Source organism: Schistocerca piceifrons, chromosome 8 (genome assembly GCF_021461385.2).
Source record: "Schistocerca piceifrons isolate TAMUIC-IGC-003096 chromosome 8, iqSchPice1.1, whole genome shotgun sequence".
Lineage (NCBI taxonomy): Eukaryota > Metazoa > Arthropoda > Insecta > Orthoptera > Acrididae > Schistocerca > Schistocerca piceifrons.
Genome location: NC_060145.1, coordinates 345,397,740 through 345,414,169, shown reverse-complemented (window position 1 = coordinate 345,414,169; position 16,430 = coordinate 345,397,740). Strand labels below are relative to the sequence as shown.

Below are 16,430 nucleotides of genomic sequence, written 5' to 3'. Positions count from 1 at the left end.
ATGCAACTATCAAGTGGGATGCAAGCAGCCATCTGGAGGGGTCAGGGAAGGCTAAGAGATAGTAGTGTACGTGTGGGAAGAGAGATGAATGCCGTCTGGTGGAATGTGCAGGGACTAGACTGCCAACAGGTGCAGAGTCAGGAGGTTGTGGGGCAGGGAGGTGGGAAGAAAAGGAACAAAATGTGAGGAGCAGGGAAAGACAGGCGGATGCGTTGGCAGAGGGCCGCAAATAAACAGGGTGGGAGATGAGAATGAGGAGGAGATGATGGGACAGAGGGGATGGAAACTGTTGGCTCTGAGCACTGTGGGACTTAACATCTGAGGTCATCAGTCCCCTAGAACTTAGAACTACTTAAACCTAACTAACCTAAGAACATCACACACATCCATGCCCGAGGCAGGATTCGAACCTGCGACCGTAACGGTCGCACGGTTCCAGACTGAAGCGCCTAGAACCGCTCGGCCACTATGGCCGGCTGGAAACTGTTGGGTGGGCACAGTACGTTACCATAGGCTGAGACTGGGATAATTATGGGAGCGAAGAATGCGTTGTATGGATAACTCCCATCTGTGCAGTCCAGAAAAGCTGGTGGTGGAAGGATGGATTCAGATGGTTCGGGTAGTGAAGCAGCCATTGAAACTGAGACGACATCAAGACTGTGACTGATGCGTTTAGATAAATAACCACAAAACGTAAAAAGACCTGTACATAGTTTTTTTCATTTTTATAAAAGAAACTGTAATGTTAGTTTTTTTTCCCATATACCGTATTCCTGTCATTAGTTGGTAGTGGGTAAGTGAACCTTTCAAGCATACAACAATTCTGCCCACTTTCGTGAAAAACAATGTATAATTGTCACTGTTTTTTCCCATTTTATGAAAATTATTTAAACTGCATTTTGTTTTCATTGTATGTTACAACATTACTCATATTTTTTTAAAAAAAAATCAGCAATGTATGATCAAAAGCTGCAAATTTTTAGATCAATTATTTTTTCAACACTAGTTGAGTACAAAAACAAAACTGCACAACAGTAAGCTGTTTTATCTTTTTAGATGATAGTGGTGCTTAAACCCATTAATTTGGCACTAAAAGGAACCCAGTTGGAGGCTTGTTTCGCTTACTATGGTTATAACTCGACAAGTCCAATATGGTGGATTTTCCCCAAAGTGCATTTTTTGGGAATTTGATCTGAACACTGTACTGAATGTTTCTGCCAATTTTCAGCCTACCCCCTCCCCTTTTTTTAAAATCCAACTTAATGTCTGATTTGAATGTATTTCAGGTCCCTGTACTGCTTGCATATCAGTGATGGGGCAAATATACTGTGGTTCACTTTCATTTGTATTTACACATCCCTCCCACAAGGATACCATCATATTAATTTGAGCTACCCATTCAGGAAGTGGGATGCACTGCACATGTAATTCACGCATTGCTTATGAACCATTACTCAACAATCCATGCAATCTTTTCTATGCCTCAAGCAAACACTGACAGTGACCAAGATTTAAACTTGGGACCTTCGCCTTCGAGTGCTTTACTAATTGATAACAGTTGCTAGAGCACTTACATGCAAAAGGTAAAGTTCCTGAGTTTGAGTCTTGGTCCAGCACAGAGTTTTAATCTGCCAGGAAGTTTCATATCAGTGCACACTCCACTGCAGAGTGAAAAACTCATTCTGGAAACATTGACAGTGTTCCTGCATTTACATGCAATCTGTGCTCTGCAGAAATACTCATTTGGCATCAAGCTGTTTGTAATCCATATGGAAAGGATCATTTCAAAAAACACGGCTACTCAAATCGTTGTAGTCTGCCTATGCAGGCAAATCTTCACAGGAACCTTTTTCTATCTGCAGCAGGCCTACAATACTGATGATGTGGGCCCATCACCAAAAGTAAATTTACATATTATGATATTTATTTATGTCATTAAACGGCCCCCTGCATGAAACACGGACCTTGCCGTTGGTGGGGAGACTTGCTTGCCTCACACTTGGGTGCATAAAATATTTGGATAGTTCCATTTGTGGGACTTCTGGAGAATGATACTAACCTTTCTGCCGTTCTTTCTGTCACAGTGTTCCTTCAGATACAGAGCAGAGGAAGTTTTACCAGAGACTGATTTGTTCCACAAGGTAACATGCTGAGAGTTATCCTCTTCTGTATTGCTAATAACAACAGCTATGTCATTATTTGTGGAATTTTTCTATACTTGGCTTATTCCCCAACCCAGCAACAGCAAGATGTCAGCTGCAACTTATACTAAAGAGACTGGAGGAGTGGACTACATGAACCACAGAAACTGGTATAGGCATGCATATTCAAATACAGACACATGTAAACAGGCAGAATATGGCATTGCAGTCAGCAATGCCTGTATAAGACAAGTGTCTGGCACAGTTCTTAGATCGGTTACTGCTACTACAATCGCAAGTTATCAAGATATAAGTGAGTTTTAACATGGTGTTATAGTTAGCACATGAGCAATGGGACACAGCATCTCCAATGTAGCAATGAAGTGAGGTTTTCCCGTACAGCCATTTCACGAGTGTACCATGAATATCAGGAATCCAGTAAAACATAAAATCTTCGACATTGCTGCGGCGGGGAAGAGATCCTGCAAGAGCAGGACCAACGATGACTGAAGATAAGTGGAATCCTCCCGCAAATTGGTGCAGATCTCAGTGCTGGACCACCAACAAGTGCCAATGTGCCAAGCATTCAATGAAACATCATCGATAAGGGGCTTCCGGAACCGAAGGTCCACTCGTGTATCCTTGATGATGGTATGACACAAAGCTTTACACCTCGTCTGAGCATGTCAACACCTACATTGAACTCTTGATGACTGGATGTCTTGTTTCAAATTGTAGTGAGAAGATGGACATTTACGGGTATGGAGACAACCTTATGAATGCTTGGACCCTGCATGTCAGCAAGGGACTTTTCAAGCTGGTGGAGGCTCTGTAATGGTGTGCGATGTGTGCAGTTGGAAGGATATGAGAGTCCTGGTATGTCTAGATACAACTCCGGTTGTTGTTGTTGTTGTTGTTGTTGTTGTTGTGGTCTTCACTCCTGAGACTGCTTTGATGCAGCTCTCCATGCTACTCTATCCTGTGCAAGCTTCTTCATCTCCCAGTACCTACTGCAACCTACATCCTTCTGAATCTGCTTAGTGTATTCATCTCTTAGTCTCCCTCTACAATTTTTACCCTCCACGCTGCCCTCCAATGCTAAATTTGTGATCCCTTGATGCCTCAAAACATGTCCTACCAACCGATCCCTTCTTCTAATCAAGTTGTGCCACAAAATTCTCTTCTCCCCAATCCTATTCAATACTTCCTCATTAGTTACGTGATCTACCCACCTTATCTTCAGCATTCTTCTGTAGCACCACATTTCGAAAGCTTCTATTCTCTTCTTGTCCAAACTAGTTATCGTCCATGTTAGACTTCCATACATGGCTACACTCCATACAAATACTTTCAGAAACGACTTCCTGACACTTAAATCAATACTCGATGTTAACAAATTTCTCTTCTTCAGAAACGATTTCCTTGCCATTGCCAGTCTACATTTTATATCCTCTCTACTTCGACCATCATCAGTTATTTTACTCCCTAAATAGCAAAACTCCTTTACTACTTTAAGTGTCTCATTTCCTAATCTAATCCCCTCAGCATCGCCCGATTTAATTTGACTACATTCCATTATCCTCGTTTTGCTTTTGTTGATGTTCATCTTATATCCTCCTTTCAAGACACTGTCCATTCCGTTCAACTGCTCTTCCAAGTCCTTTGCTGTCTCTGACAGAATTACAATGTCATCGGCGAACCTCAAAGTTTTTACTTCTTCTCCATGAATTTTAATGCCTACTCCGAACCTTTCCTTTACTTCCCCTACTGCTTGCTCAATATACAGATTGAATAACATTGGGGAGAGGCTACAACCCTGTCTCACTCCTTTCCCAACCACTGCTTCCCTTTCATGCCCCTCGACTCTTATAACTGCCATCTGGTTTCTGTACAAATTGTAAATAGCTTTTCGCTCCCTGTATTTTACCCCTGCCACCTTTAGAATGTGAAAGAGAGTATTCCAGTCAACATTGTCAAAAGCTTTCTCTAAGCCTACAAATGCTAGAAACGTAGGTTTGCCTTTTCTTAATCTTTCTTCTAAGATAAGTATTGCCTCACGTGTTCCAACGTTTCTACGGAATCCAAACTGATCTTCCCCGAGGTCCGCTTCTACCAGTTTTTCCATTCGTCTGTAAAGAATTCGCGTTAGTATTTTGCAGTTGTGACTTATTAAACTGATAGTTCGGTAATTTTCACATCTGTCAACACCTGCTTTCTTTGGGATTGGAATTATTATATTCATCTTGAAGTCTGAGGGTATTTCACCTGTTTCATACATCTTGCTCACCAGATGGTAGAGTTTTGTCAGGACTGGCTCTCCCAAGATCGTCAGTAGTTCCAATGGAATGTTGTCTACTCCCGGGGCCTTGTTTCGACTCATGTCTTTCAGTGCTCTGTCAAACTCTTCACGCAGTATCGTATCTCCCATTTCATCTTCATCTACATCCTCTTCCATTTCCATAATATTGTCCTCAAGTACATCGCCCTTGTATAGACCCTCTATATACTCCTTCCACCTTTCTGCTTTCCCTTCTTTGCTTAGAACTGGGTTTCCATCTGAGCTCTTGATATTCATACAAGTCGTTCTCTTATCTCCAAAGGTCTCTTTAATTTTCCTGTAGGCAGTATCTATCTTGCCCCTAGTGAGATAAGCCTCTACATCCTTACATTTGTCCTCTAGCCATCCCTGCTTAGCCATTTTGCACTTCCTGTCGATCTCATTTTTGAGACGTTTGTATTCCTTTTTGCCTGCTTCATTTACTGCATTTTTATATTTTCTCCTTTCATCAATTAAATTCAATATTTCTTCTGTTACCCAAGGATTTCTATTAGCCGTCGTCTTTTCACCTACTTGATCGTCTGCTGATTTCACTACTTCATCCCTCAGAGCTACCCATTCTTCTTCTACTGTATTTCTTTCCCCCATTCCTGTCAATTGTTCCCTTATGCTCTCCCTGAAACTCTGTACAACCTCTGGTTCTTTCAGTTTATCCAGGTTCCATCCCCTTAAATTCCCGCCTTTTCGCAGTTTCTTCAGTTTCAATCTGCAGTTCATAACCAACAGATTGTGGTCAGAATCCACATCTTCCCCTGGAAATGTCTTACAATTTAAAACCTGGTTCCTAAATCTCTGTCTTACCATCATGTAATCTATCTGATACCTTTTAGTATCTCCAGGATTCTTCCAGGTATACAACCTTCTTTCATGATTCTTGAACCAAGTGTTACCTATGATTAAGTTATGCTCCGGTAGGTGACACATATGTAAGCATCATGTCCGATTACCAGCATCCATTCATGTGCATTGCGCATTCCAATGGACTTGGGCAATTCCAGTTGGGCAATGCGACACCCCGCATGTCCATAATTGCTACAGAGTGGCTCCGGGAGCACTCTCCTGAGTTTAAAACAGTTCCGCTGGCCACCAAACTCCCCAGACATGAATATTATTGAGCATACCTGGAATGTTTTGTGATGTGCTGTTCAGAAGAGATCTCCACCCCCTCGTACTCTTACAGATTTATGGACAGCACTGCAGGATTCATAGTGTCAACACCCTCAAGCACTATTTCAGACATTAGTTGAGTCCATACCATGTCGTGTTGCAGCACTTTTGCATGCTCATGGGACCTATAACAATATTAGGCAGGTGTACCAGTTTCTTTGGCTCTTCAGTGTATACAAAATTTAAGTTCTTGACATATAAAACAATGTGCTTAGATTTCATCCATTCACAGCACTATGTAGTTCACCACCATGATCATTTCATGTGTCAGGGATTTGGTGCAGCTTCTGGGCCTAGTTTTCCAGAAAAGCCCTTGGAACTACCAGACTAGACAGACACGAAAGCACAGTCTCTCAAAGTGCTGAACACTTTAATGTGTCTCAGCCACAGATCAGATGAGCTGACAGAATGTACTGACTCCAATTCTATAAAAAAAAGCCACGCACTTGGATCAGCAGGACCTTCAGGTTTAAGGATCTTATGTGCCCTACACAATGAGGGGATTAGGCCAGACACAAGTGTCTGAATAACCAGCTCCAGGCCTAGTATCCACAAGAGGCTGATGAGTCCTAACCATCCAACCCATGGGAACTCCTCAGGGGCCACGCTTATTGTTTCTGGTTGACCCGCAGACACTACCAGTGTTCTGCCAGCACGTGCAGCTGTCCATGGAATTGGCTTCAACAAATTATCTACAAGTGACAGTTGTTTGAAATCAATGTGAAAGCAGAGCACACAGATCTAGATGTGGATAAAGAATCAGTTGTTTCCCACCCAGGGTTGGATTCATCATCCACCGTGGCTGCTGTCCAGGCCCAGTATTATTTCACAATCAACACACACAAGATAGTGAGACCTCCAGATTACATTTTAAAAATATTTTTCATAATAATTTAAATCAGCGTCTCAAACTACAATGCTGGGTCTAAGTTACACTGTAGTTTATCCTGACTGTGTCCTCAATGTATGGTTAGCAAATGAATTCACTTTATGCAATGTAATGGTACAGGTAGACTTTATGGCTGTAGAACAGATGAGACGTTTTTGAGATATGAAATTCCCCTTTTTATACGATTCCACTGCAAACTACGCAATGTACATATCAAGAAGAGAGAGCAATCCCAGCACATCCTCCATGAGGTAGCATTCCGCTGGGTGGTAGGACATGTGGCAATTCAGGCATATGCAGCAGCCAAGGACACTTGTGCAATTTTCATAGTTACTCAACATAATGCCCCTTTACAACCTTTCCTAACAAAAAAATGGATCCTGCATCACAGACAGAAAGTGTCAGTGGAAGCGACAGATAAACTATGGTTAGTGAAATGAACAATCTAACTGTGGGACATATCCTTCCAGTCACAGAGATGGAATGAAGTGATATTAACATGCCTCCATATTGGACAAACTTCCCTGATGCATGGATTTCTCCTCCAGTTAAAGAGCCCAACAGCCTGCAATGCATGTTACACTCCTGTGACAGTACACCACACGTTAATAAATTTGTATTTTTATTTGCTAAATCGAGGACAGTCTCCTGTAAAACATTGCACTAACCACAATCCCACCTACTGTGAATGCTGTTCTCAAACACAGGTAGAGATAGTTGGCGTTTGTAAGCAGCTCAAAATCATCCTGACTACCATCAAGCAATTGTGAATGGGTGTGCTGGGAGGACTACTGAGAGTCAAGTAGCAGAGGTACCACAGGTACCTCACGTACTATCCTCTCTGGTGGATTCTGTCTCTTCTACATGAAGTACTGTGTCTATCATTACTTGCACACTTGACTTGGGTGTAGGGTGTCCATTCCTCCCGTTTTTCCAGGGACAGTCCTGTTTTTTACCAAAATGTCCCGCTGTCCCGAAAGTTTTTTTGGGGACGCTCATATGTCCTGTTTTTTTATGATTCCGCTTGGCTAGAGTATTTTACGCTACTGGTCGTTTGACTCGCTATTAACTGCGCAATTATTTACACTAGGAAGTGTGTGATGACTTTCAGCATACTCTAAACATGTATAAGTCCCATAGCACTCAGAGCCATTTGAACCCAAACACGTACCGAACTGTCAAAAATCGCAAGTAATTTTAAATGCACTATAGGTTACGAATAACAACGAAGATTCTTCTCTTCTAAATCGATCCACTGAATGTGTCCTTTCGGTCCAGAGATACTCTATACCACTGATACTTGCTCTCTGGCTTTCATCACCACACTGTTAATGTTTTGCACTGTGCAATCACTGTTTCATTATGCCAAAACGAAAGTGTAATTTTAACAGCAATATAAAAAGCGAGTTTCCTTTTATCACTGGTAGTAGAGAAACGGTAGAATGTACACTGTGCAGATCAAAATTTGCTATTGGTCATGGTGGAAGATCTGACATTGTGAATCACATTAAGACGAAGAAACATCGCATGAGTGATCAAACGAAAAGAGCAAATAAATGCGTAAGTGACTACTATGTGAACTTAAAATCAGTAACAGAAATGGATAGCCAGTTGGCAGCACAAGAAGCTACGTTTCCATACCACAGTGCAATGCATAACCATAGCTTTAAGTCAATGGACTGTACTACAGCAGTTGTTAAAAAACTTTTCAATCCTAAATTCACATGTGAACACACAAAATGTAATGCAATCATTTCAAATGTTATTGCACCGTATGCACCTCAGCAGGTTTTAAATGAACTGAAAAGTGCTTAATTAATTTCTGTAATGATTGATACCTCGAATCATCTGGATTTGAAGTTGGTTCCTCTTTTATCAGGTATTTTCACCCTGAAAATGGCATCACGGTGAAATGCTCGAATTGGTTAATTTAGCTGGAGAAACTTCAGATTTACTTCAGAATTATGTGCTGGAGGTTTTAAAGAAATATGATCTTGAGGGAAAGGTGATTGCAGTTTCTGCAGACAACACAAACACCAATTTTGGTGGTAAGCAGAGGAAAGGGAAAAACAATTTGTTCTATAAACTGCAACAGAACACAGTGAATAATATAGTAGGTGTTGGCTGTTCAACACATGTGGTGCACAAATCCTTACAAACTGGCTCAGATTGCCTACCCATCGACTGCCAATTAATTGTAAACAAAATCTACCAGCATTTCCGAATATATACAGTGAAGGTTGAATCTCTGAAGTCATTCTGTAAGTTTACTGTAACTGAATACAAAACTGTACTTGGGCACAGCAAGACAAGGTGGCTATTTCTGCTACCAGCATTGGAAAGAATTGCAGAGATATTTCCTGCTTTGAAATCATATTTCATTTCCCTTGATAAGTGTCCTTTTATCCTTAAACAATTCTTTGATAACCCTGTGTCTATTGTTCTTCTACATTTTCTTGTTAGCCAGCTAAAACCTTTCTCCACAACAATTAAATGTATTGAGAAACAAGAAATCACTATAGTGGAAGTTTATCAAGAAATAAACAAATTATTGGGAAAATTACAGTGTAGAAAAATCTGAAAGATTTCTCACATCCTTTGTACATGAGACTCTAAGAAGGCTGGAAGAAGAGAGTGAAATTACTGTAGAACAATTTCATATTTATGCTGACATCTTCTATGACTCTTGCATTGAGTATATTACAGAATGGTGTTTACAATTTCTCACACCTTTTAAAGCATTTGACAGCGTTAATACTGAAAAAGAGCAGCTACAGTGGAAGGATATTCAGAACTGTTGTGTTTTTGTTAAAAGTACTGTACCAAATTTTACTGTTGATGAAGACGAAGTGTTCGATGAATTTTCATGTGGTGCACAGAACTACATAAAAAGTGAAGGAGACAAAGAAAGTGTTAGTGCAATGTGGTGTAAAATATTTGCTTATTTCAAAAGTAATAACATTAACATGAGAAACATTATTCATTTGGTGGAGTTTTGTCTGGCAATTCCTGGGTCAAATGCTGCTGTGGAAAGTGTGTTTTCTTTTTGTGAACTCTTTGTGGTCAGATGAAAAAAAGGGAATGAAAGTTGGAACAGTGAGGGCCTTGCTCATTGTCAAAACACACTTTAATGGTGTATCGTTTACTGACTTTTATGATACAATTTCAAACGAAAATGCACTTCTTGATAAAGTACATAAAAGTGAAAAGTACGGTGATAGTGTGGCAGAATAATTGTAGAAAGTGATTTGGGATCATCTGAGTGCACGCTGTAAAGGTAAACTTGTATGTGTATTAAATTTAGTCAATACAATATTTATGCCCCGTTTTTTTCTTCATTGTCCCAGGTTTCTCTCTAATTTATTTTAAATGTCCCCTTTTTCAGTGAAAATGAAATGGACACCCTACTTGGGTGGCGTGGCAGTGGTAAGGCAAGGTATCATGTAGAGGGGAGATGGGGACCAAGTACAGCTCAAGTCTGTTATATGTATACCCCTTACCAAAAAGCTCAAGCTGCCGTCTTCCACTGAAACTGAAGTTGATCAAGTGAGATTCACTTCAGTTGTTGGGAAACATGCTGTGTCCAGTGTCAAAGCAGAGGCAAATGCAAAAGGGGATGGATCTATTACGTATTGGCAGCTCAAACACACTGAGAATAAGGGATAGCGGAAGCGTCCGATTGCACCCCTCTGCTTTGACCAATGACATCACCAATATGGCATAAACGATCATTAACAACAACTCCCATACCGCTCCTACGATGTCATCACGTAAACATGACAACAAACACAAAAATAGATCGAAAAACCACCACACACATATTCCTCCAAAAATATAATGAAACTAACAGGACAAGCAGGGGAAATTGGGGGTTTTGGATGGGGTCAAACTAAATATAAACACACACCACTACACCAAATAACAAAAAACACTAAAATAACAAGACCCCACAACCTTCCCAAATTCCACTACACACAAAAATCCACTGGAATGAATCACTTCCCTTGACCTATATAGGTAAACAGAAACAACCGATACCACACTATAAATCTCAAAAATTTCACCACACTAAAAAAAAAAAAAAAAAAAAAAAAAAAAAAAAAAAAAAAAAAAAAAGAAAGAAGAGGCTAGAAAATCAAAATTGGAATCGAACACTTCCCTCGACCTATATAGGTCAACAGCAACTAATGATACAAAACCAGCCACAGCCACATCCACACCGTGCAATCAAACACTTCTCTAAAGTAATACAAGTAAACAGCAAAGCAAATCACCAATACAAACAACTCACAAACACCCCACCAACTATTTAAAAAAAAATAAAAATAAAAAAAAAGTCAACTTAACACTAAAAAGCTCCAGCTCAGCCATCAAGGTCAAACACCACACACACACACACACACACTAAATGATTGTACCCCTGCTGACCCAACACATCTGAGACTATAGTGGTACCCTCTTCAATAAAATGCTCAATCAATCTCACTAATTTCCTTTTTGTCCGGCCCTCCAAAACCCTAAATACACATTCTGAACCCCCCCCCCCCCCACACCCATAAACCAACCAAAGACTTACAACTCCCATTCTCTCTCTTCCCAAACTACGACTCATCAATCTCCACAACAACACCCGGCCCACCAAACCTACCCCTGTACTTAATATATTCAGAACATATCTCACGACAATAAGAATACCAATCAAGCACTGTTCTCTCATTCACACCCACCTCATGCACACAGAAACTGTGAGAGGATTTATAAGAAACATGATACGTCATTAACACAATTTCTCGCATGCCCAACGTAGACTTCTCGAACCAGGATCCTCACCTAATCAAGTGCCGTAAGTTATCCTTACGACATCTCTACATACAGCTGTCCCTGGTCCGAGATGCCGGAACTTTAGTAAGGCTCATTTCTTCACGACATACGGAACACTTCAGGACTTCAGGCAACAGGCCGAATAGCTGAAGAAATTTTATTAGAGACAACGCACTGTCCCCCATCATCACCAAAAACCGAAAACTGTTGACCTTGTCAGTCATATCCATACAAATCAATTTACCAAAATTCACACACAACGAACAGAAAAAAATTACAATAACGTCAACATAACAAAACCAAAATCGTTAACCCACTGAAAAATATTCCGCTGAAAGCACACTCACCACCAATACTACATATGTGCAATGCTACCACGCGAATGAACCCCATATGCCACATAACACGCTACCCATAAACACACCAGCAGAGAGAACCACTGACTGCAACAATACGTTACCCATAAACACGCCACACAAGCAAACTAAACCAAAAACATCACCTAACATACAACACATAAACACACCACCATAGAACACCACCGATCACATCAAAATGACACCTACAAACACACTACTCTCACAAACTAAACACCATGCCGTCGTAAGGTCACACACCACAACAGCCTTACGTGACGGGTCAAAGCCGACGGGTGGAATCGGACGCTTCCATTGATCTGAGAATAATGGCACCAACATGTTGATGAGGCTGTTTTGGTAACTGTTATGGGAACTAGGTTTAACTAACTGCAAAATGTGGCACACAGTGCAACAAATGATGCCTGTCATCTAAGCTATGAGGTCATACATGTATCATTCCAATTACTGACAGAGGAGATTGAAAAGACCAGTATTTCTTGCAGTGTTCCAACAAACCTCATAATCTGCAACATTGTTCCTGACCTATTAGAGCCTCCTTGTTTTGAGTTGAATGAAAGACATGAAGTTATGAGACTAGATTGCAACATTATAGAGTTGAGTCATAGGGTAAAGAACTGTAGGGCCTCCCTAAAGGGATAGGATTGCATTACACACCAAAGCCTGCTATCCAGGTGCTGTGTGAGGGGTGCACATAGGAGTTTTTTTTTTTTTTTTCTTTAGATCATGTGACACACTATCCAGTCCAGGTAACAAGACCCTGAAGTAGCAGTGTAAGATCCAAAGAAATGCCCCTCAACAACTGAGAGCATTAACACCCTTGTGATTAACTACAGAATCATTCACAACAAAGTGCCAAAGATTGTAGTGTTCCTAAAAAAGCAGTGGATATCACAGAATACCAAGATACAAAAAGCTGGTTAAAACATGAAATTCATATCAGTAAGAGTTTTAGGGAAAATTTAACAATGAATGGATAAACTAAGAGGAAATGGAAGTGGTGTATTTGTCACAGTAGATAAGAAACTCAAATGAAACAAGATAGAAAGTGAAGCTGCATGTGAGATTGTTTGTGAGAACCAGTTATGACTGGAGGGTCTCTCCATGCCATACAGTCACTATAAAGAAACTTTTAAAGAAACAAATACTACTGCATAACATGCACAAAACAAAATGTAGTGTTATAGACAGAGAGATGCTGAATGAAATGCATTTGGCTGTCAAGCCTTCAACGAACAAAAATAGCAGAAGATTATCTCTAAGGAAATCCAAATAGGCCTAAGTCCTAGTCAGTATAATGGCCAATAGTGGTGTCAAAATTTTAATGTCCATAGACTTGAGGACATGACAGGAATTGCAAGGGAGGATAGCAAAGCAAAAACAGAAAGGCTGAGCTCCATTTTCAAATGTTACTTTATAACTCACTGCAAAAATGAGTGATACTGTTATTAGTGTCAGTGGTGTTGAGAAATAGCTGAAATCACTAAAACTGAAGAAAGTTTCAGGGTCTTATGGAATATCTATCAGATTCTATACCAAATTTGTGGTGAGTTAGACCCACTTTTAACTGTAGTATACTGCAGTTTCCTCTAACAATAAAACACGCAAAGTAGTTGGAAGAACGAACCTGTCTACCAGAAGGGCAGTAGAAGTGATTCACGAAATTATCGTCCAATATCCTTAAAACATAATTGACATAAAATCTTGGAATGCTTTCTGATTAGATTAATGAACATCTTTCCCAAGCTCTATACATGAATGGAATAGGAAGAAGCCCTAGTAACAGCTGGAAGTACTCTCTGCCACACATTTTACAACTGAATGCAGGGTATGGTGGTAGGGACAGAAATTGAAATGGGTTAAGCAAGGGGTGTATGCCAGTAAAATTATTTTCAGCAGTCCTAGAGAAAGTTTTCCAATCCTTACAACTCAAAAAAGGAAACTGGAATATATCTGAAACACCTTCATTTTACTGATGACACTGCACTCTTTATCTCTACTGCAGACAATCTTGAATCACAAATGAAGCTTTAACTTAATTGAGGAAGTTTGAAAGTGGACTTGAAAACAAATTACATCAAGATTAATATAATGTGCAACCAACATAACAAAATGAAAAGAGTACTAATTAATAATGAAGTCACAGAACCAGTTCATGATTTTTTTGTATTTTGGGTAGCAGATGGTGGCTGGGTGGGTAGCAAGAAAAACAGAACAGCAAAACTGCCTAGAATGCTTTTGGTAAACTACAGATATTCAAATTTGTAAAAACTAAGCTCCAACGGAAAATTTACCATATCTATGCATTACACAACACGTATGGGCAGTATATTTGAAAAGTAGAGTATGAAAGAGAGAGCACTTTGCAGCAGGTATGTTGTTAGTAGTGGCACTCAGATGCCAAATTTCAATTTCAGGAATATTATTTGTTGAATGTTGATCTGTGGAGTAAGACGCCACATACCTGACATTCAGTTGTAATAGTTATGTGACGAACCTAGTGACGGTTGATGTACCATAAGGCATCGGTTATCTGCAAAAAATATACTATTTTGACAGATAAATTAACGGTCCCCACAGTCAAAAGTGAATGAAAATGGTAAAGGTTGCTCTGCAAGCACCAGTTATGGTTTCATATGGTGATGCTGTGAGGACAGTGTTGGGATTCCATCTGGTGTAGAACATAGTTTGACAAATCTAGCCTGGTAATCGATAATTTACTTCATTTAAATAAGTCTGTCAGTGTCTTTATAACCATAAGATGAGCGTTAGCAAACTTTCGGTTACTGATAAGTTTTCTTTTTGCAGAGAAGTGTATTCTAGGAATTAAGTATAGGTGACAGATAGGAGAAACTTTTTTTTTTTTTTTGATTGGTGGTTGATGGACATTACTGAGTAGATGTTAGCTATGTAGGCAAAAGGGTACAATTACATTCTTTATATTTTCTAACTGACTTGTTATTTTTCAGATATCAGAGATTCATCTTTGGTGGGTATCATGGACTTCATTGTACCTGTACGGGTTGCACAAATTTTTCAACCAGCATGTGATTAGTTTCATATGTTTATCTATTTTTACTGAAGTCATCGTTTTGTCATTAGCTGTTTATCAACACAGGTCAAGCAGATTTATTGATGCCGATAGTTGTATTTTAGTGAAAACTGGTGTTTCTTTGACAGAAGGTATCATGGTGACGACTTAGCTAAAGATGAAAATAATTTTGAGATGTTTGTGGGGGATTTATGCAGTATGGGATTTGTGGGTTTTTAATTTTTGGATTTGTTTGGTGTGTTAGAGGTGGGGAAATCTTTTGTTAGGTTTGACTAAGAGCAAAACCACAGATTCTCACAAGAGTAACCCATTACTTCAATATTAATTTTTTGGTGATTTTGAATATATTGTTTTATACGACATTATTACTGCTACGTGTTTGTTATCGTTGCATGAATACCCACCATACTGAATGTAGAGATGAGATGACTGTCCGCTATTTTGATGATATCACACGCCAAAGCCAATGCCTGGTATCGAACATTTTGGCAATAATGGCAATGAAAAACACACTTCCAGTGAAACAATTCAGAAACTTGCTCAGTGCGCATGGAGACAGAGGGTGTGGGTCTAAATACAAATACACCCGGCCGTCATTTTAAAACTATAATGACTATGAACTAGAAGTGGGCATGATTGTAACTGTGAATGGATGTAGCTGGCCCATGCCAATAGACAAAGACGATAAGCTACTGGAAACTGCGTAGCCGACATCAGAAAACATGAAGGAGAAACATGGATGCATACAGCCAAATATGGAATGGGAGGCCTTTATCCAACAGGAAATTGCTTTGGCTGATTGTAATACATTCATGATTTTTTTTAAAAATTCCACTATCCCTCGTAGCACAGTATCTTGGACTGCTGATTCCAATGTGCATTTTGTGTATGATGGGTATACAACGTCAATCAGGCTTGCACAAGCATGGAGTTATAATAGTGTCAAAATATCTGAGGGCAGATAATACATGATGCCTCATAAGCACTACAACAGGACTGTAGAGGGTGAAATTGCTGTGACGTATGTGCAAACCTTTAAAACAAATATTGGTGTTCAGTGAAGGCCGATCTCCACAAACTGCTGCACAAAATTTTCAAATAGGATTCACACGTCTTTCGAGAATAAGAGTTCTTTGTATTAAAGCTATGAGCAACAAAAGGACGTAACGTAATGTAAAATGAGCCACATTTGGAGTCACCAATTATTATCAGTCACCACTAAATCACATCCGGGGTATTTACACAAAGAAATGACAACAGCAAATTGATTTGCGGTAGGAAGTGAATGTCAAATGATTCATGACTTCATTGTCAATTCAGAGACGAAGAACGTTTTATGTTACGCACTACTAAACAAAACATGCTTACAATAACATTACCTTCGCGTCGTTTACGTGGCCACCAATAATAAGTTCCTGGTATGAGAAGTAACGCCAAAAACGACAATAAAAAGTAGAAAAATGTTCCACCGCTTTCATCATACTGAAATTTTTGTCCACCCATTAAAAAAACTACTATAAACTGCTTTCAGTTTCACTTAAGCTCAGTTTGTTGTGGGCCTCACACGTACCAAAGACGTTAGACGTAACGGTACACCAACGTGTCCGCAATACCTGGCCGTCTCACAGCTGGCACTCTGGTTGTC

General features: G+C 39.8%; 1 protein-coding gene across 1 annotated transcript in view; it reads right to left on the bottom strand.

The window, feature by feature from the left end:
- The window catches only part of LOC124711703 (translocation protein SEC63 homolog), a 178,484-nt gene extending 162,095 nt beyond the window's left edge, over positions 1 to 16,389 (bottom strand). Inside the window, exon 1 of the mRNA XM_047241905.1 lies at positions 16,165 to 16,389. Within this exon, the coding sequence (XP_047097861.1) occupies positions 16,165 to 16,288 (124 nt within the window). The 5' untranslated portion in view covers positions 16,289 to 16,389. The remainder of the gene's footprint in view (positions 1 to 16,164) is intronic.
- Positions 16,390 to 16,430: the final 41 nt, after the last annotated feature.